This window comes from Epinephelus moara, chromosome 17 (genome assembly GCF_006386435.1).
Source record: "Epinephelus moara isolate mb chromosome 17, YSFRI_EMoa_1.0, whole genome shotgun sequence".
Taxonomy (NCBI): Eukaryota; Metazoa; Chordata; class Actinopteri; order Perciformes; family Serranidae; genus Epinephelus; species Epinephelus moara.
The window spans coordinates 31,950,704-31,973,005 of record NC_065522.1 but is presented as its reverse complement, the minus strand read 5'-3'; the positions used below and the strand labels follow the sequence as shown (position 1 = coordinate 31,973,005).

General features: G+C 38.4%; 1 protein-coding gene and 1 long non-coding RNA gene across 2 annotated transcripts in view; one reads left to right on the top strand and one right to left on the bottom strand.

The window, feature by feature from the left end:
- Positions 1-1,049: 1,049 nt before the first annotated feature.
- LOC126404392 (uncharacterized) lies at positions 1,050-3,879 on the top strand. The gene is made up of 3 exons (XR_007571456.1): positions 1,050-1,201; positions 2,958-3,089; positions 3,284-3,879. It is a non-coding gene; the product is annotated as an uncharacterized LOC126404392 (long non-coding RNA).
- Positions 3,880-7,273: 3,394 nt separating this feature from the next.
- The window catches only part of LOC126404289 (atrial natriuretic peptide receptor 1-like), a 16,546-nt gene continuing 1,517 nt past the window's right edge, over positions 7,274-22,302 (bottom strand). Inside the window, exons 2-23 of the mRNA XM_050067427.1 lie at positions 21,818-21,929; positions 20,234-20,366; positions 19,973-20,105; positions 19,343-19,444; positions 18,469-18,571; positions 17,884-18,029; positions 17,726-17,798; positions 16,362-16,506; positions 15,673-15,759; positions 15,439-15,582; positions 15,147-15,268; positions 13,981-14,119; positions 13,639-13,687; positions 13,409-13,510; positions 12,662-12,781; positions 12,356-12,449; positions 11,482-11,569; positions 10,388-10,527; positions 10,146-10,298; positions 9,962-10,060; positions 7,805-7,896; positions 7,274-7,718 (exon numbers count right to left, since the gene is read on the bottom strand). Coding sequence (XP_049923384.1) covers positions 7,527-7,718; positions 7,805-7,896; positions 9,962-10,060; positions 10,146-10,298; positions 10,388-10,527; positions 11,482-11,569; positions 12,356-12,449; positions 12,662-12,781; positions 13,409-13,510; positions 13,639-13,687; positions 13,981-14,119; positions 15,147-15,268; positions 15,439-15,582; positions 15,673-15,759; positions 16,362-16,506; positions 17,726-17,798; positions 17,884-18,029; positions 18,469-18,571; positions 19,343-19,444; positions 19,973-20,105; positions 20,234-20,366; positions 21,818-21,929 — 2,568 coding nt within the window. The 3' untranslated portion in view covers positions 7,274-7,526. The remainder of the gene's footprint in view (positions 7,719-7,804; positions 7,897-9,961; positions 10,061-10,145; positions 10,299-10,387; positions 10,528-11,481; positions 11,570-12,355; positions 12,450-12,661; positions 12,782-13,408; positions 13,511-13,638; positions 13,688-13,980; positions 14,120-15,146; positions 15,269-15,438; positions 15,583-15,672; positions 15,760-16,361; positions 16,507-17,725; positions 17,799-17,883; positions 18,030-18,468; positions 18,572-19,342; positions 19,445-19,972; positions 20,106-20,233; positions 20,367-21,817; positions 21,930-22,302) is intronic.

Here is a 22,302-nt window from a genome sequence, read left to right as displayed (position 1 = left end):
CTCCTCTATACACTGTACCACACTGTCTGCAGGCAGACGACAATAATGTCCCACTTATTATTCATCAAACAGGTATTTCATAATTTTATCTTGATTTGTACTTTGTAAGACATGTCCGAACAGAATGATACACATACAGATGGAGCATTGAAAAGACCAAACAGAAAAGGACAACAAAAGTAAAACAAATGTAACATAAATTAAAATTTGAACAAAGACGCAAGTGGGTGTGACAAAAGGTTCACCTGACAATTTTAAGATAGTGCATACATTTCTTGTTTTGACAGCTTTTTTTGTTTTGTCAGGAAGGTATTGCTGACAGGAGACGGCCCGTCTCCTTTATGAATACAAAGAAATTATATTTTTAAATTGTAAATTTACAACTGTGAATGTGAAATTTGGTGAAAAGTAAAGTTCGATTTTAATTTTCATTCAAACATAAAAAGATAACAGGACAAGTTGATTAAGATATATATGTAATATTGATATTAACATTTATTTTTTGTAAGGCAAAGATAAGTTATTACTCCCACTGCGTTTGGGATGTGTAAATCAAACTAACTACACACTAATTAGGCCTATGTGTAACCACGACTTTCTCTCTGTCTGTCCATGTCTTTTTTTTTTTTTTTTACATGTTCGAAATAAATATCAAATATAAATATCATTTTCTTGTCCCTGTTGGTTTCCTCCGCAGGTGATCAAACCCTTCTGTGTTTGTGTTTCCTGAAAATGAAGCGGAGTGAGACCTCTTGGTGACGCCAGTGCTGCCCTCTGACGGTCAAACGGCTCCATGTCAGGCGAGACAGTTTCACTTTAATAAACAGGAAACACATGAAAGAGGCGGGAATTTATTATAAGAACAAAGTATTGTTGCTGTGTGGTGTGAGTACTGTTACTGCAGTAACACCTGTGAGTACTTCCTCCACCATTATTGGCTTATTAACGGGTGTAACTGAGTGTGTGTGTGTGTGTGTGTGTGTGTGTGTGTGTGTGGCGCCTCTCCGGAGCAGCAGGAGGCGCTGCTGAGCTCCAGTCTCTGCCGGTAAAAATAAGGAGAAGAAGAAAATCGGCGGTGTAAACAAACCGTTAGGTTAACTGTCTGGCTGTCGGGCTAACTGTCGGTGTTTCAGCGGGATAAACGTTAAATAAGAAGATGGTGACGTTCAGCAGACGGGACCTGGACCGGTTCTACTCTGTGGTACGGTCACTGCACACACTCTCCGTTAAACTTTGGTCCCTGTTACCGGAAAGCTAACGGTAAAGCTAGCTAACCGCAGCTAACAGTTAGCTAGCAGCCAGCTAACGTCAGCCTGTTTAAGGTTCACAGGTTTAAATATTAAAATGAAGCTGAAATAAAAACGGAGCGGTTCCGTTATAATATTATTTATTTGCTTTACTGTGTGATGAATTATTTAGTTAGTGAAGCAGTGATTAGCTACATGTTGTTAACAGATCAGAGGAATAATTACTCAGATCTTTAAAATCAGAAATACTTCACTGATCCCTGAGGGGACATTGATCCGTTACAGTATGAAGAGAGTATGAAATATAATGATGTGAATATAAGGTAATTAAATAAGGTTAAAAAACAAATACAAATGTATAGTATGCTACAATGTTGAGAAAAATATAATTGAAATGTCTGAAAAAAGTGAATTAAATGTCCAAAAATATTAATAAAATGTTACCAAAAAAAATGTCAATAAGACGACTGGGAAAAATGTTGATAAAATGTCTAAAGATTTTAATAAAATGTCAAAAAATATTGATAAAATATAATGAAAATATTAATGAAATGTCCAAAAAAAAGTTAATAATAATAATAATAATAAACTTTATTTCTATCGTGCTTTTCTTAACCAGTTATATAGTGCTTTACAGTACCACACAATATGAAAATCAAAGATGTTTTTAATAAGATGTCCAGAAAGAGTTAATGAAATGTCTAAAAAATATTAATATCCGATAATAATAATAATAATGATGTCCGATAATAATAAAGTTTCCCCAAAACAGTTAGTAAAATGTTCGCAAAAATATTAATAAAATGTCCGAAAACATTAATAAAATATCCTCCAAAAAGTTGATAAAATGTGAGGAAAATGTCCAAAAATGCTGATAAAATGTCAGAAAGAAATGCTAATAAAATGTCCAAAAAATGTTAATGATAATAAACTTTATTTCTATCGTGCTTTTCTTAACCAGAGTTACATAATGCTTTACAGTACCAAACAATATGAAAATCAAATGTCTGTAATAAGATGTCCAAAAGAAGTTTATGAAATGTCCAGAAATATTGATAAAATGTCTGAAAATATTAGTAACTCGTCTTTAAAAATGTTGATAAAATGTACAAAAATAATAATTAAATAATCCCCCCAAAAAGTTAATAAAATGTCCAAAAAATATTAATTTTTTTTTTTTTTTAAAAAATGTCAATAAGACGTCTGGGAAAAATGTTGATAAAATGTCAGAAAAAATATTAATGAAATGTCAAAAAAAAATGTTAATAATAATAAACTTTATTTCGATTGTGCTTTTCTTAACCAGAGTTACATAGTGCTTTACAGTACCACACAATATGAAAATCAAAGATGTCTGTAATGAGATGTCTAAAAATAATAATAAAATTTTCCCCAAAAAAGTTAGTAAAATCTCAAAAAAATATTAATAAAAATATCCTAAAATATTTATAAAATATCCCCTCAAATGTTGATAAAATGTGAGAAAATATTTTTACTATTAAAGTAAAATTACATTTTATTATCCTTAATTTCAAGTTTCCCCATGATATCAAAAATGGTATCAGATATTGCTTTTTTTAAGGTATTGTATCAAAGTGTGACTTGTTCTGTAAATAACAGTGAAGGACAGACGTGTTGTTGATGTGTTCATTCACACACTGAGGTTCTATCTGTTGGCCTTGAATATGTGTCTTCTTCTGTGTCTCTCAGCTGCTGCTCTCCATCGTGATCTTGTCCTGGTCTTATGTGATCTACGCCAGCAGGATCGCAGCTCATTGGCTGCTGGAGGAGAGGACCACCCTCCTGCAGCAGCACTGACAGCCCATTGGACGGCCCGTACAGGTGAGCGTTTACACACAAAGTGCTGTAGATGAAAGTGTGTGTTTTATCAGGAAGTCAAAGATGAAAGACTCGTTTTCTTAAACAGAAATTATTCTGATGAAGTGTTTTCATTATTGATTCATCTGCTGAGGTTTTTATAAACTCTCTGTCTGTCTGTCTGTCTGTCTGTCTGTTGTCCTGGTCTCTGGTCTCAGGCTGACGAACCCTCTAAACCCTCCTGAGGTTCAGACCTCTGACTTGCAGAGAGACTCAACCTGCTGGACCACGTTAACATTAAAACCACTCAGGACTAGACTGAACCTGAACCAGGACCTGGAAATGCTTCCAGCCCGATGGGATCTGAATGGGAACGACTGCACTGAGACAAGACAAGGACTTATGGGGACAGTGTCTCTCAGACTGATATGACGTGTGCACTGCACATGTGAGCATTTTTGATGATGGCCTCCGTCCAGTCCTTTGGTCTTATCACATTTAACCATAGTTGTCTTTGTTTTTGTTGACGGGCAGTGGCGGCTGGTTTTGAGCCATGACTCCTTCTATTCTGGCTCCCAATAACACAACAAGACAAACACATTTTAAGACTCCTATGGAGCCTACAGCCCTGTGGGGGAGAGGCAGCTGCACCTCCAGCTGATGACATGATGACATCGTGACGTCGACACTCTGAGAGAGGAAGATAATAAAATGACTTTAGCTCTGGTGTTGCAGCAGGGACCCTTCTGTTGTGTGGTTCATGTTGTGTAATATTTGTCTCCATGTGTTTTGATATTAAAGAGTTTTTCCAGTTCTTCAGTGTCAGAGACTCGTTTCCTCTCCGCTGTGATTGGCTGTTACAGACTCGACATGGAGGATCCAATCAGATTCATTCTGAACAAAGAGCAGCGATATGAATGGAAACACATGGGGTGTGTGTGTGTGTGTGTGTGTGTGTGTGTGTGTGTGTGTGTGCGTGTGTGTGTGTGCATTCTCTGATGTATTCAGTAATTAAAAGCTCTGAATCACACACACACTTGTGATGTTGTGTAACGATGGGACAGTGTTTGATGTGTGTGTGTGTGTGTGTGTCCCCTCAGATATGTAAATGCTCTCAACAGAATGGGTGGATGAGAGCGGGGCTCTTTGGGTGAGTACTCATCCTATTAACAAAAACACTTCAAACACACTCACATGTTTCTCATCTGTAATTAAAAGCCAGCCTCTCTGCTGCTCGTCTCCTCCATCGCTGCGTTTCCTATAAAGACAATCTGATATCTGTGATAGTTTACCAAAATGAGACTGACTAATCGTACAGTCTTTGGGTTATCTTTATAAAGTTTGACTGTTTATATTTAATAGGTAAGTTGTCTTCCTGAGACTTCCTAAAACTTTAAGTTCTTGGTCTTTTTAATATACATGTAAATATGCAAATAAACTAAACTAATAATCAATGAACAGCTGAACAAAAACTGACTCCACTTAATAGTTTCACCCTGCTGTGTATGAGGGCCTCTTTAACACTTACAAAACAAACCACACTCTGTTCTGTACTGAAAATATGAAGCTACAGTTAGCTTAGCACAACGACTGAAAACAGTCTTAAAGCTAAGCTAAGATAGCGGTTTCCCTTTGTTTCCAGTCTTTATGCTAAGCTAATTGAGCTGTTTCCAGTCTTTATGCTAAGCTATGTTAGCTTTTTCCCTTTGTTTCCAGACTGTATGCTAAGATAATTGAGCTGTTTCCAGTCTTTATGCTAAGCTATGTTAGCTTTTTCCCTTTGTTTCCAGACTGTATGCTAAGCTAATTGAGCTGTTTCCAGACTGTATGCTAAGCTAACTTAGCTGTTTCCAGTCTTTATGCTAAGCTATGGTAGCTTTTTCCCTTTGTTTCCAGTCTTTATGCTAAGCTAATTGAGCTGTTTCCAGTCTTTATGCTAAGCTATGTTAGTTTTTTCCCTTTGTTTCCAGTCTTTATGCTAAGCTAATTGAGCTGTTTCCAGTCTTTATGCCAAGCTATGTTAGCTTTTTCCCTTTGTTTCCAGACTGTATGCTAAGCTATGTTAGCTTTTTCCCTTTGTTTCCAGACTGTATGCTAAGCTAATTGAGCCGTTTCCAGTCTTTATGCCAAGCTATGTTAGCTTTTTCCCTTTGTTTCCAGACTGTATGCTAAGCTAACTTAGCTGTTCCCAGTCTGTATGCTAAGCTAAGATAGCTGTTTCCATTTGTTTCCAACCTTTATGCTAAGCTAACAGAAATATAAAAATACTTAATGAATTCTCTCTCAGCTGGTTATCGGTCAGTTGGAGAGATGATTGGAAAAGAAAGCACAAAGTGAGAGCAGTTAATCAGTCGATCGATTAGTCGACTGTCAGAAAACACGTGTGTGTGTGTTGTGAAAAGAAAAGCGAGCTGCCTCCTGCAGCTGTGCTCATATTCAAACCTCTCATGCAGCTGAGCCCGTAGAAGAAAAACACTCTGCCTGTGTGTCACGTGTATCACACGTCCAAACATGTTGAAATAGAAATATATATGAACTAATATCAGCAGCCATGTTTGTAGATTTATCTTTGTGTTCTGTAGATTTTTCTCATGCAGCTGTTAAACCTGAGAAATGAAATTTAACCACAAATGATGATTTAACATTTCACTTTTAAAAAACTTCCCATGAGGTCATTTTAATGTTTAATGTAACTGAAGACATGTTGGTGTGTCCTGTGGACTGTCATCTGGATTTATTATCTACATCATGAAATTAATATTTGATACGTGGTGATAACAAGAGTGTTGGTCCTGAAATCAGTCGGTACAATCACCATGATAAACAGTGTTAACGATCTGTCTGGGTTTCAGAACACTGAGAGAAGTAAGAGAGCCTGTGAGGGTCAAACAAACAAACAGTGGAGATCCACTTGTCTCTTCGTCCTTCTGTCCATCTTGGCTGCTGACAGGTAAACAAATCCCCTCATGTCCGTCTCTTCAAGTCGTCCATCTGCTCGGCAGCGTCACATGAATATTCAGACGGTGCAGCCGAGCCAGCAGAGACAATGATGACCCACCTAAATCTGAACCATCACTGTTTCATTTTATATTTTATCCTCTGTTTTCTGTAAATGTCAACAAAACTCGTCCTCAGTGTCCATAATGTTTGTTTTTGTTTAGTATTTGATCAATTTTAATAAAACTGGACCAAACAAACAACACTAACATTTAATTTATAACCACAGTAACCGCAGCACAGTGAACACACATATATATATATATACACAGATCCTCCATGTCAAATGTATTTTAAGTGGCAAAGTTAAAAGTATTTATTATGCAAATAAATTGCTTATTTGCTGGTGTTTTATTTGACATATATTTATGACTGGGTCGTCCTCATTTTCACAAAACAAGTGAATAAATCTGTCGTTTCAGTAAAAATGTAAAAAAAAAAAAAAAAAATTGGAAAAAGTAGAATTGGAAAATACAAATTAATTTGTATGAAAACAGGTCTGAATATTCTTACAGCTCTGATAGACTGAGACATTTATATGGACGTGAATGACCCATCTTTGATCCGGTGTTAGGTGTGTCCTGTTTACATGTTTGAGTATGTGAACATCATATTCCATTTATTAGAAACCAGAATATGTTAGCTGGAGCACTCTGAATGAAACTGGGATGTATATGGGGAATGTGGATGTGGTTATTCACGTCCATATAATCACACAGAGTGTGTCACTTTTAAATTTTAAAACATTTTTTTAATTAAAATTAGACCTTAAGAACTCCTTCAAAAACTAAAATGATATTTTATAAACTGAAAGTAAAACATAAGTTTGCAAAATAACTTCTAAGATAAATGAAGTCAAAAGTAAAAATGAAATACTTCACACTATAGTTAACAAAATTGTACCGAATGTATGGAGGACAAATAACCACACAAGTATAAAAAATGTATAAATAAGATGTGAATAAAGAAATAAACACATAAATAAATAAATAAAAATATAAATTTGAGATATATATTTTTTTTGCATTTATTAATTTATTTCCATATTGATTTATTTTTTCTGTATTTATTTTTTTAAACATTTATTAATTTAATTCCATATTAATTTATTTATTCCTGTAATTATTTGCACATTTATTTATTTATTCCATATAAATGAACCACGTGTACCACAGGTGGGAAATATTTTGTATCTGCTCTAAAACGTCTCTCTGAATGAGAACAGGGAGGTTTGTTATTAAGATATGATCTAGTGCACTTTCAAAATAGGAAATTAGAAATAAAAGTCTGTTTGTCGTGTATTATTTAAGGTGTAACAATGATATTTAACACACAGAGCTGACAGTCAGTCGTAATCATGTGTCTGAGCTGCAGGTCGTTCAGAGGACGATGATGAACACGTAACATTTAACACACTGAAACTCTCCAGGCTCACTGTGAACTCTGAAGACACCTGAAGAGACATCAGGCTGGATCCAGGAGGACGTCGTCATTTACAAACCCCGGCATGGAGGAGTACAGCTCTCGCTCTTTCTCCGCCTCTGTCTCCGTCTCCATGGTGATGTTTTTGGTCGTCTTGGTGTCGGGGTTGACGTCCTTGGAGACCAGAGACATCTTCTTTCCCTCCAACCAGTAAGTGACCATGTCCCCTTTCCCCTGTTAGAGACAGAATCCGGAGTGTTACTGGGCAGCTCCCAGTGCTCCCAGTACCTGACAGAACTGAGCTGTGGCGGGCGGCTCACCTTGACCTGCAGCGTCCCTCTGCACTCCAGCACGTAGCCGCCGATCTCCTCCAGCAGGTAGAAGGCACTGGAGCTGCACTGGATCTTCAGAGCTGAGAAAAATCAGATACTTTACTGAAGTAAAAGTACGAATAACACAGAGTAGAAATACTCTGTTACAAGTTCATCAGTGAAAGTACAAAAGTATTAGCGTCTAAATATGCTTAAAGTTCCAAAAATAAAACTACCTATTATGAAGAATAGCCAGAAAATTACTGGGATCAGTCTGACAGAGGTTTTTGTTCAAATTTTCTTCAAACTCCAAATCTGCTGTCTTAGACAAGAAAAATTAAATTTGTAAAATATTATGGCTGAATTTTGAAAACTGCAAAAAAAATTTGTCACTCGGATTTTTGTCATCTGTCAGGCTACGAAAAAAAAAGTCTTTATTTGTTTTATGTTGTGTTCACACCGGGAGCGAATAAAACAATTGGCGCGACTGAATTACATGATAAGTCACTGTAAAGACGTGATTAGACCCAAATTCCCACCAGGCGGTGCGATGGACACGATGCAAACAACGTGAAATATGTGAGTCAAGCGACATTAATGAAGCGAGTAACCTGATTTCGGGTCATAGGCTTCTTCGCAAGAGTTGAAAAATCTGAACTTCAGCGACCGATTCGCATCGTTATAGCCAATCAGCATTTAGATCCTTAAGGGACGTATGACACGAGGACGCACTCGCGGAAGTTCATTAATCGATTCAGCGATGTCACGTGCATATGACGCGAGTTATTGGCATGTATGAGGCGAGTCAGCACAAAATATTCTAAACTAATCCAAAGAATGTGACGTTATGCAGGCTTCATAGCCTTGACTTGCTTTAGCTTTGCCACAGTGCTAACAGTGTGCAACAGTAGCTAACGTTAGCTAAGCAATGGAGTCTGCTAACGTCAAGAAATGACGGGCACCAACCACAACAGAGTCCACACATGCTGTGTTTATACACCGCCACTCGGAGACAGAAATTCACTTAGCATCCTGTAGCAACTGGAATTCATCCCGAGCAATACTGAGCACAGGGTCCTGGGCCGCCCCCTCAACCACCTGAGTCCCTGCTGGATCACCAAACCTTCTGTTGCTGCCATTACATTACGCAGTTACGCAGTTATTAACGTCATTTCATTCATCCAGACTTCAGATCGGGCTCATAAATTGGCTAACTTGCAGTTAGCAAATTACTTCAACAGCTAATGTTACAAAGCAAACAATCAGGGGTGCGGTCGTAAATCTAATCTGATGCGCAACACTAGGTGAGAGAGCTGTTGGTCGAAGAAACGGAGCGCACTATATATATTATAATATATTCCACATATATTAACAAACAGCTAAATGTTTGTTAATAATAAGTACCCAGAGTATGTTACGACCACTCGGAGAATATCGTGTTCTGAATAACCAAACTTTACATTTCAACAACACTCCAAATTTACTGAACAGTTAAGTTCTTGCCAGAGTGCGCTTCAGCACTCAGCGTGAGTATTTCCGAATGCGCCCTAGATCAATGCAGCATAACTTAGTAATAGCTAGCTGGCTAACGTAGCTTGCTTGCTTGCTAACATTATTGCTAGCAATATACCATCTGAGTGAATATGTCAGTTGGCTAACTTGCCAAATTACTTGCCCGGCTAACGTGATCCATGATACTTAGGTATTATGACAAACGGTGTTGATTTAACCAACAATAAATTATGTAACGGTACAAAGTGCTTTCTGTTAGCCAACAGTGATGCAGGGGGCGCCAACAAGCTAACTGTAACCTGAGCTAATGTTAGCCAGCTGGCTGTAACTTAGCTACTCTACATGGATCTGCGTTGGTTGCTTTGTAACGTTAAATGCTACTTATAGATCCAGTGGTCCAAATGAAATATAGGAACACTGCAGACAGTAGCGTCATTCTAAATATGACTGTAATTTATTTTCCAGCATTCTGTCAACATGATGACGGTAAATCATGGTCAGTCTCATGTTTGTCACTGTTTTGGTCGATACTCAGGTTTTGCTCTTGGCTACAGAGTGCGATCAACAGGGTGCTGACTGCACTTCATTGAATTGTAGTATTCCAAATGTCACTTATGATGAGATGATTATAAATGTAATACAGTAGAGTGTTACCGAGGCTGTTGGACTCCATCCTCGATGCTGTGTTCACTGTGTCTCCAAACAGACAGTAACGAGGCATCTTGGTCCCCACGACCCCCGCCACCACTGGGCCTACAGGAGGGGACGTTACATCAGGGTTAACAACAGTTTCTGATCTCTACAATGTGTGTGTGTACTGTTTAAAATATGTGTGTACCGGAGTGTATCCCGGCTCGTATCTGCAGCTGTGTGTTTGGCTTGTGGGGGATCCTGAAGGTGCGACAGACGCCCACCAGGTCCAGAGCCATGCTGGCGATCTCCGAGGCGTGAAGGATCCCGTTCTCCCGGGGGACACCGGACACCACCATGTCTACACCGTCACACCGTGACACGGTCAGCAGCAGGAAGGTGGTGATGCTCAGAGTTATGTGACTAATGGTGCGTGTGTTTGTGACTCACAGGCGTCTCCGATGGTTTCCACCTTGTAGACGTCGTAGTTGTCGATGATGTCATCAAACGTCGTGTAGAGTTTGTTGAGGAAGTCCACTACCTGGTAAGGAGTGCTGCTGCTGGACAGCTGAGTGAAACCCACGATATCACTGCACACACACACACACACACACACACACACACACACACACACACACGTAAAAACAAATAAAGTTTAAAAAAAAAAGAAAATATTAAGCAATTAAACAGATAAACAGGCACACTCATATTCAGTACTTAACAGTCATTATTATTCTATCAAACGTCTTTGATGTTTTTAGTGCTAAATAATTTTCAAAATTTAGTAGTGCATGAATTAATCCAAAAATATCATTTAACTATTCAGTTTCTCTCTTCATTAAAACCAGGACAAAATATCATGAGGTGCAGGTTGTCACCGCTAAGGTCCCAGAGAGGGGTAATATTCCATGTAAAATCTTTAAAGACTAAAGCCATACATTTTATGAGGAAAACACTCAAATATTCTCTGAGATTAAACTTGCAAATTTACAAAAAAAAATTTAAAAATTATCTGGAATTTAAGTCCTGAATTTACAAGAATAAAATTCAGACATTCTCTGAGATTGAAGTCGGAAATTTACAAGAAAAAATGTGGATACTTTCCGAGATTGAATAAATAAATGTACAAAAAAACATGGATATATTTAGAAATAATTTTACAAATTTAGAAGAAAAAACTCTGATTTTCTTGGAGATTAAAGTTGTAAATAAACATAAAAAAACGTTGGATATTCTCTGAGATTAAAGTCATAATTTTAGAGAAAACAACTTGGACATTCTTATAGATTAAATCCATATATTTACGAAAAAAACACTCAAATATTCTCTGAGAGAAGTCAAGAATTTATGAGGCTAAAAATGGGATTTTTGATTTTTTCTGATATTAAAGCAGAGTATTACCCACCCCTCCCTCAGCTCTTTTTCTTTTAGTTCCTTTTTGAGTCCTTCCCAAATATTGTTTGTAGGACATGGTTACTTATAGACATCTTTGAATTTGGCAGATTGTGACCTCCACACACTCAGTCACTTCCTGTCTCTGGTACCTGAAGAAGACGGTGGCGCTGACGTAACTCTGAGCCTGCATTGGTTTGCCTTGCCGCAGGTCATCAGCTACCTGTTTCGGAAGCATACCTGCAACACAAATATGCAAATAATTTTATTTTACTGAAAGTTCATTTAACCAGGAAGTACCTTCAGATACATTAGGAGAGAAAACAGAGTAGTTAAGACATTAATCACGTTTCCTTTCGAATGTAGTGAAAATATTAACTGAATTTGCAGGAAATCAAAAGAAAATGCAAATTGAGGTTTGATGCATGCATGAACAAGATGTCACCATAATCCAGAATACATAAACATGTTTTCTTGATGTTAAGGGAACACATTTCTTAAAAGGAAAAAGAAAATATTAGGGTTTTTTTTTTATGAGGTTAATGAGTCTGAGTTTGGAAAGTGGATTTGTCTCCCAGTCATATATCAAGATGTTTGTTTGAAGAGACTTTTTCTTTAGAGTTCCACTTATTGTTTGAATATGATTATTGTTATCTGCCTTCATCTACTGTTTTCTGCATCTAAAGTTGATGTTAACTGTTAAAATGTTTGAAGATTTGTGGATTTAAATGGCTCTTTTGTATAAAGAGAGCTGCATCATCTGCATATAAAGAAATATTTGCTGGTTAAATTTTGTTTATAAAGACAGAAACAAAAGCTTTTGATAACATAAAAAACCTGCAACTCACAACCAGAAAAATATTCTTATTAACACAATGACAATACAAATGATTAACATGTTAAATTTTTTGTTGCAGCTTCAAATCCAGAGCAGGACCGAAACAACAGGAACCGAACAGGCATGATGAGCAGGTGGTGAACAGGTGTGTGTGTGTGTGTGTGTGTGTGTGTGTGTGTGTGTCGTACTGTAAAGCAGCCTGTCAGTCTTTTGTTTCTCGTGCATCAGATCCTGAGTCCGCTCAGCGACCAGCACCTCCAGGTGTTTACTGTACTTCTCCATCTGAAACAGACACAGTTACACCTTCATGTTTCACTGAGCTGCGATTTCTTTAAAAAGATTCATAAGAGACAGGATCACAGGAGAGAAATTAGTTATATCCTGTCTGATATGAACTTCTATAAGAGACATGAGGAGGTGTATATAATATGATATGATGCAGTAGTATAAATAATTATGCTGTAATGCAGTACAATAATAATCTGTGTTATCACCAGGTTCATCATCATGTCCACAGGGCTGACTTTGATCGGGTTGATTCGGTGAACAAACTTCCTGATTTGTTCAAAGGTGGGTCGGTGGGCGGGGTTATGAGAGCGACATCGCCGGATCAGCTATGGAAACACACACAGGACAAAAAGACAGCAGAAAAGGTAAATGACGGATTTCTTGTGACTAGGGTTGCAACGATAAGACTTTCATAGTACGACAGCCATCTCAGAAAGTATTCTGGTTTCACTGTATGACGATGTTACAGAGTTATAACTATCATTACAGTGACGCTTAAAGAAATGAAGACAGAAGGGTTTCATTGGTTGAACAAATTCTTTATCACTGTAACTGAAACATGAAAACATTTTATACATTGAAGAACGTGTAAAAAGTCTCCCTTTTAGACTTTGTCTGGCTACACTGTTTCACCACGGTGTTCCTTAAATATACCACTGCAGCCCCACCTCTGACTGTGAAGGTGTTACAGAGTTTGTGTGAATGAAAAGAGAAGTGGATGTTTTATGGACAAACAAACAAACAAAAACAATAAAATTACCTTTCTGTCATCATTTTATCAATAAGTCAAACGTAAACATAACAATTAGATGTTCATGGACACAGAAATGATAAAAGGGACATTTTAATAAAACAGATAAAAGATGATAAAAGAAAAACATCTCAAAATAGTAATAACACAATAAAGTGAATTAATGATTGGTTATATTCAGATTCAGACGCAGTGTACACACCTCAACGTAGTCAGCAGGACAGGGACAGGTGCTGTCGGCTTTACTGGAGATCAGTTCAGGTAGAGGAGGACACCAGGCGCTCTCCAGATTAGACTCCTCTGCCTGCAAAGTATATATTTATTATGTTTATTTGTCCCTCATTTACCCAGTGAAGTCACCGAGAAGGCAACACACAGTCAACACAAGTTAGGATTCCAACGGGGCGATAAACTGGTCAGAATGTGACTTACAGGGACAGGGTCGCTGCGAGTGGCAATCTCCAGCAGGATGATGGAATAACTGGAAAACATACAGAGGTTATTAACTGGCCTCTGTGTGTGTGTGTGTGTGTGTGTGTGAGAGAGAGTGTGTGGTTGTGTATTTGTGTCTTATTTACTGGAACTTATCCTGTCTTTTATCTGTATTTTCTCATTTTATTATGTGAGGCACTTTGAGTTGCACTTTCTGTTTGAACAGATGAAGTTATTATTATTATTATTATTATTATTATTGTTATTGTTGTTATTATTATTATTAAAGTCAGGGTATTACTGTGAGTCCCTTGAGGTGACAAAGACCAATTTTTTGCGTACCTGAACACGTCTCCAGCGAGCGTCGGCTCCATGTTAGAGTTATGAAACTCGGGCGGCATGTACACTTCCATGAGTCTCTGCTGATAGGTGGAAAGAGGCTCCGCCCCATCGTCCCTGCGATACGTCCTCAGCCCGTAATCTGACAGGACGGACCATAAGTCAATCAAAAGCAGGAAATAAAACAGTCCAATCAGTGTGTGGTATTTATACTGCATCCCAGAGGCTTTAAAAAGTCAGATGCAGGAAAAGACGAACTTTTTGTTTTTCCTCTCTTTAAATCTGCTAAAAAACGTTAGCATCGTTCTGCATCCCCTTAAAAAGGATATATTCTCTATTAGTATGCAAACAATCGGATATTTGCCTCTGTGAGGAGTTTGAAGGTATTATTAAATACTAAATGGTATGGTTATTTTAGGTCAGTTCATTGTGTGTGAGAAATATGGGAGTCTGTTAAATTAAAACAAAGCAATACACTTTTAAAAAACTGTTAGCTGTGAAAATACTACACTGCACTGCAAATTACTTCCATAAAGTTGCAATATGTAACTGTAATATTTCACAATAAATTACATTATTATCACCTCACAGGCTTTTACTGTGATTTTTTAAGTGTATTCAGAACTTTATTGTGAAATTCATGCAGGTAAGTACAGTAGTGTTACTGCTAAATCACAGTAATATATGGAGTTTAACTGTGAAATTAGTGAAGTACAATAATTCTACGGGAGCAAACTGCTAATCACAATAATCTAATGTACATAAACTGTTCACCACGTCAAGAATGTTCAGTCAGATATTTTACACACTGTAATATATCTGACTGTACATTTACAGTAAAGTGGTAGTTATGCCTGCATATTACTGTGATTTATCAGTATGCTCCTGTAAAATTACCGTATTTCACTGTAATCTCACAGTTAAACTTTAAGCAGTAACATTCCTGTATTTCATAGTTAAATATCACAGTTGTGGCCTTTAAGATTATAATAATGTAATTTATTGCAAAATATTACAGTCAGATATTGTAATTTTCTGGATATAATTTGGAGTGTACTTAAGATATATTTTAACATACAGATTAATTCACATTTTTTTCTATTTTGAAACTGTAAATTGAAAACAACAAGCCCTCTAGATTAAAGACATTATTGTAAATACGACATCACCTGTTATTTTACAGACCCAGCGGTCGTCTAACACACAGTTCAGAGACTTGAGTCGGCCGTGACAGATCTTGTGTTGGTGGAGGTACGAAACTCCTCTGGCGATGTCTGTGGCGAAGGAAAACCTGGCAGAGTGTATAAGAATTAGCGTTATTAATTTTCATAAGCCAAATAAATCTCTTTACTTCTTTATCATGACTCAAAACCAACAGCACTTTGTGACTCCTGTAACTTCTGTCGTTGTAATGAAACCAACATGTTACTGTGTCTTTAATAAGACGGTTTGGGTGTCTACCTGAAGCCCCAGTTAAGAGGGATCTCCTCGTTAAGGAGAACATCGTTAAGGCTTCCTTTGGGGCAGTACTCTGTCACTATGGCGACGTCAGGCACCTCAACGCACCCGCCGATAAACTTACACAGGTTAGGGTGATCGAGCTCCCTGAAGAAAGAGAGACGGAGAGTCAAAATACCAAATGTGCAATATGAAGGTCGAATCAGGTGTGTGTGTGTGTGTGTGTGTGTGTGTTACCTGACTTGTTTGACTTCCTGTCTGATGGTTTTGGACAGAGAGAAAGTCTTAGTTTGAATCTTCTTGATGGCCACGGTCCTGCCGTCACTGGAGGAAAAAATTATCTTTAGTACAGGATGTTTTCTCCGACATGGAAGACTTTTCTCTTCATTTCAAACAACCAGGCTTAAAACATGGAGGTCGAACCAGTGTGTTGATGTGTGCCTGTAGATCTGTTCATTTCAGTTCTTGTCAAAATGAATAGTTCAGGCTTATAACATACTTTCATTGTCCCCATTCATCTGTCTCCCCTTGTTTCTTATCAGGTCTGGAATAAAAACATAATATGCTCCAAAACATGTGTACAAAACATTCTTTTTTTAACCTTATTCTGAATATTCCTACTAAGCTCTTTACATGACTAATGAAAATGAATTTTCCACTAATATTCCTGTTTACATGCAGCTGTGCACACTCTGATTAACTTGTCCTGACATGTCGTTAATCACATCAAAATATAGAAAAGTGGAACAGCTACCCCTTGTGCCATTTTGCTTCTTTGCATCAAAACAGAGACAATGAGGCATTGTATCTGCAGTACTACTGAATAATTTTAAATAAAACTCAGCTCTACTTTTAACTCTTAACCAGAAGCATTAAAAACACTGCTACTGTGTTGACAGCGTGAATGAGGTTTAAGGTGAGCGTACTATATCCCAGTGCAGGTGAAAAGTGTTTTCCGGGTCCCTGGTTGTCCCGTATAGGAGCTGAGAGCGGTCACACAGCTGGTGTTGCTGTCGCTCTTCCCCACCGGTACACTCATTATACTGCCCATCGTCATATGAGCCTCCGGATCTATAGAGAGGAAGAAAGAACGAGACGGGTACAGTAAAGCTGGATTCCTTCTTTTTTTATGGAAACACATGATACAACAGTTATTGAACAAGCTAAGCTGTTTTGGGTCAGTTAAAGCAACATAGCAGGTTGTACATTTAGACCAGTGTAGACTGGTTTCTGACCTGTTTCAAATGCAGGTATCAACCAATTTTGAGGCCATTTCAATCCAGTTTCATAACTCTTTAAACCCAGTACAGACCAAAGATTCGCAACAAGACAAGTGGAAACAGAGGACTACTTGCAATGCGTCGTTTTGTATCATCTTTGGTGGCGGGACAGAGTTGCTGTGGAAAGTGGTGGTCATCCCTTAGTATCCCCCTTAGGTTGCCCTGGTGATAAAGTGGCTCAACTTTGAGCCGTAAACTCTCTTTAGCATTGTTAACTTTGTTATCACTGTTAGCAGCGGCCTTAAAATGAAGGCACTTTCTCACCAGGTGGACCTAAGGGGGAGACTGAAGATGTTCCCCATGTTTCCTCAGCAACTCTGTCCCGCCACCAGGACAGCGTTACTAGTGGCAATCACTGAATGAGCGGAGACGCTAGCTAGCTCCCGCCCACCAAGGCTAATGTTAGCTAACCAGTAGAGATTGGATGGTAAGCAGTAAGCACTATGTTTCCGAATGTTAACATGGCTAAAAAGCCATCTGTCAGCAAAGCCAACAGAAAATTAAAAAGAAAGGCAAAACATTTACATCACACAACATCAAAATGTGCTAACCTTGAAATGAATAGAGCTTTGAAATGTGGTGCTAAATCTCACTGGGTCAGTGGAGCACCGGAGCAAAAGGAAAGACCTCTCTAATTTCCCTCTATGTTGCCTTTTTTTAAAAAGAAAAATTTATTAAATAGGTTAGTTAGCGGTTAATGGGTGTCAGGCAACTGAAAGCAATAGCAACCAGCACTGACGCACTGACATCCATACTTTAGACTGACCCTCGACCTGTACAGAAACATTTCAGACTTGTTTAAACCAGCTTTAAGGCCATCGGTGTTAGACCTGTTGAGACCAGTGCCAGACTGGTTCCAGACAAGCACAGATCTGATCTGTTTAGTGCAGCTTCAGACCGCTTGTGACCAGTTATAGACCAGTTCCTCACCAGTTTACAACAGGGCAGTCCAGAGTTGACTAAACTAGTTCAGGCAATTTAGACCGGTCTGATCTGGATTGTCTCAGTACCTTGTTTTATCTTACTGAAGTCGATGATCCAGCTCTCGTCCCACAGAAGCTTCTGTTTCTGGTACCTCAGCCACTACACCAGACAGATTCATTGATGAGGTTTTTATGATTGTGTTATTTTATTATTTGAGTATTTGCCAGGTTGTGTGAGTTCTCACCACAGCAGTCAGTATGAAGCAGAGGCAAAGCAGGCTGAGCGGCAGGCTGATGGCCAGCTTGGTGGCCACGGTCATCGGGCATTCACCACAGTCGGCGGGACAGGTGGAACAATCCTCCGCCTCCTCACAGACATCATCACCACACACTCAGAGGGAAGAAAAGAGGGAGCGCAGAGATTACTGGAACAACGTGATGATGGTAATATGACCACTGATGGTAGCCAAAATCTCAGTCGCTAACTGCCCCCTGAGGACTTTAAACTTTGCCAAACCAAACCCTGAAGTTGCCCACATGTAACCGTTTACCCAAAGATAATAGTCCTTGACACAAACACCATTTCTGACCTCACAGTATATCTAAACTTTGATATACAATTTAAATATAAATAAGACATGCCCCCTGGTTTCTGTCCAGATTAAACCAGATTTTCTAAACTTTATAGGCAACAAATATGACTTTGATCTGTTTTTGTCCCCATGTGATCCCAGACAGTAGCTACCTCTGTCGATCACATGACCCTTGTTGTAGATATTTCTGTCGTCATACTAGGACGTAAAGGTTCAACATATAGGAATGTAACCTACCTACAGCAGGCTGCACAGTGCTCTTGGCCTCAAGAGCAACCTGCATGCGACCGACTCGTATGTGAGCGATGAGCGAGGTTAAACCAGCATGGAACAGAACCACCTGCGGGACAGAGTAAAGGGTTCACCAGGTTACTTGGGACCACAAGCCAAAGATGTGAAGGTTGGATCTGAGTTAAAGCTGGAGTTGAGAAATCTGCAGGGGAGTTTGGTGATTGATCATATATCGTTAAAATTAGCAAAAAGCCTCAAAGAATTTGAGAGTGCAAGAAATAGAGTTAAAAACATTGGTGATTTAAAGTAGTGTATCATCTGCATACAAAGACATTCATGTATTTCAGGCTTTTTATGTACTTAGGGGCAAGTTTAGTGTGTTGTAGCAATGACGTAATAAAGTTTGGCCACTTATAGACTATAACTCACTTGTGCATCAAAAAACTCCTTGAACTCACACATGATGTACTTTGTATTCTTGGCAATACCAGACACTTTGCCCTACCTCTAATATGAGAACATTTTGTTAAAGAACCCAAGAGTCATCATTATTTTCTGTCATGGGACTTCAGACATTTTGCTGTGTGTTCATATTTTCTGTTTATGACACTGGTCGGAATATTAACACTGTACCCATAACTTTTTGCTCACAACATATGATTTAGAAGAAAACTTGTCGGGCCTTTATCAAATGTGGGAACTAAGGAGTGTAACTGGGGAATGTTGTTGTGAAGCTGCTGATGTGTGGAGAATAGTAAAGTGCTGCTTAAGAAAATATCCGTCTCCATCCCGCTGTTTACTCTCAACAAGAGTGACCCATCCACCACACATCGAACCGCCACGTTGCAAATGTTAGCACCGTTAGACATGAGACTGTCACCTTGGCGGTCCAGTTGGTCTGCGTCATCTTGCCGGAGGTCGAGATGGTGTGGGTGAAGATTTTCCCGTCGTCAGGTATCCAGGGACCACAGATGCTCTCTGTCTGAAAGTTGGTTTATTATCGGATTATTAAATGTCTAACATGTAATTACATTAAACAGTGACACTTAAATAAATAAAAACCAATCGACGAAGACGTACATTTACTCCATTACTGTACTAAAGTACAGGTTAGAGGTTCACGTACTTCTATTTCGAGAGAGATATTTTTAGTACTTTTAATCCATGATAATTATCTGATAGATGAAAAGACTGATTTGGATTTTACATTCAAGATGAGATATCTAAAATATTATCTGCTTAAAGTTATTGAAACACTCTTGTTTTTTAGAGAAGGTGTGTTTTTGTAAGTTCTAAGAAATGTAAAAAAGTCAACAAAGCTTCCTCGAAACAAACAGATTCAGTTCTATGAATCCTTGAATGCATTTATTCATGGTTTTAATGATTCTATGTGATGATTGATAATTGGAACTGTTATTTATCCATCAACACAACATTAGCTAATATCTGGGAGCTAGCTGTCATTTGTTTGAAACCATCACAACGGAAAGTAAAGAATCAAAGTACGCACCATGTGTCCCATCGGACAGGAGTGGATGTTAGCGTGATGAATGCAGCAGTTGTCTCCGTCAGCGTCTTTCCAGTTGGTCGGACAGTCGAGATGTTCACAGAAACTCTGTGCTGCTTCGGCGTTTATTATGGAGCTGAAAACACATCACACCAGTTCAGATCTAGTTTGGATCCCTGTAGAATTTAAAAAACTAAAACCAGTTTAAAGAAGTATTAAGTTGGGTTTAAATCCAGTAAAACCAGTTATAACGACTGTATTAACCGGTTTGTGAAGATGTTGTTGTCGATGGCCCAGTGGTAGAAAGATTCTCTGGCTGTTACCGAGTATGTGACGCTGAACACCTCGCCGCTCTTCACTGTCTCTGGAGGACGGACCACCCAGGCCATCTCCAAACCTGAGACCCAACAGAGAGACAGATAACCAGAGTTTAATTCCGGTATGATGGAAGCTTGAATTTCACTTTGTGGTTGTTGTAAAGTTGAATTCAGAGAGTACAACTGAGGAAGAAACTAGCTTTATTTCTGCAGTATTTTCTGATGTAAAAGCAGAGTTTACTTACTGGAGTTATTATGTTTTCTAAAGCCAGATAAGGTACGTATGAGGGTTTAGAGGGAGATCTAGTCCAGTGGACTTCACTGGGTTCTGAGACAAATTTGTAAAGTGATTATAGATGGATTTCTGACCCAAGTTTCATGTTAATCTTATATATGGTGGTTATGACTTTTCAAAGTTCAACATTTTGAGCGCCCCATAACAAGCATCTGCTAAGTTAGGAATGACAACTTGTAGAAGTTTACTGGTTAAATGGCAACTTGTAGAAGTTTACTGGTTAAATGGCAACTTGAAGTTTACTGGTTAAATGGCAACTTGTAGAAGTTTACTGGTTAAATGGCAACTTGTGGCACCTCAATCGATGCTAGTGCTGTTAGCTAAAATCAGCAATTTCAGTACGCCGTATCATAGAAGTAATGCCTAAAGTTTTTTGTTTACTGCTACTTTATATGACCTATATTACAGCGTCATGTTTCACTCAGTAGAGCTCAAATTTAATAAATCAGCTGTAATAAATGTGTGTACACTGTGTGGAGCATTAGCTGGGAAACATCACGTTTAATCTCTTTACATGGAGCTAAAATTAATACTGAATTGTGTTAAATGTTCACTGAATATGTTTACGTCATTTTATAAGCTGTAAGAAATCACGAATCATCTTTTAGAAGGAGTAGATGTTCACGGTCAGCTGGCTCAGGCTCCGTTAAAATTAAAAATATGTTAACGTAGCGAGGCGAGCTAATTGCTAACGCACTTGGTTAAAAATGAAAACAACCAACGCTTTGGGACGGTTGTCAGAGACGACAGAAGTAGAGGAAAGAGAATTAGCATAACATTAGCTAACGTTATCATTGGAAAACACCAGTTCTGGTAATTCCCGCAAGGTATCATGGGAGCTGGGAATAAGGAGGAAGCAGCTTTTTGTTTTCTTGTGATCACTCATTCTTGACAATTTGGACAAAACCTTATTTTATTTTTATTTTTTGTTTTTGTTTTTTTAAATTGCCATCTTTAATCAGGCTGGAAAATATATTAAAAGATCCAAGTCTTGAATGTTAAACCTTGTGACAGACCGACCTCCCAGTGATTTAATATTTTCTTTAATATCATACATGATGGATGTCAGACATGTACTATAACACAGAAGATAATTCTTCAGGCTTTGATCCTCACGTAATACAGAATAGAAAACTAGAACATCAGCAGCCTTTAATGTCACAGCCACTCTGAGCGTCAGATCAGTTGTTACAACGAATCATAAAGACAGACTGTAGCTGTGAGACAGTTTCTGACCTCCACAGTCAATCATGTTGTACTCGTTGGGTTTGTCCAGAGGCCAGCAGTCATACTCGCTGTTGTCCAGGTCGTGCCAGCAGTGCGTCAGACCAACGAAGGACACACACACCTGGAACAACACACCGCAACAAAGAGCTCAACATCCACTAATATAGAGATGTTAATTATAGATTTAAATCACATGACAAGAGACAGACAGAGACGGATTTTTCAAACACTTGGTGAATAATATATTCAAATAAATCATGTCAGATCATCTTACTATATAATGACGAACACTCTGTGTGTGTGTCTGTTCCACGTTTTTCTCCTCACTGACTTGGTCAATCCATGTGAAATTTGGCACAGTGGTAGAGGGTCATGGGAGGATGCCAATGAAGCAATATTACATCAATTGGCCAAAGGGGGCGCTATAGCAACCCATTGAAATGTCAAACTTTGAATGGGCATATCTCATGCCCCGTATGTCGTAAGAGACATGA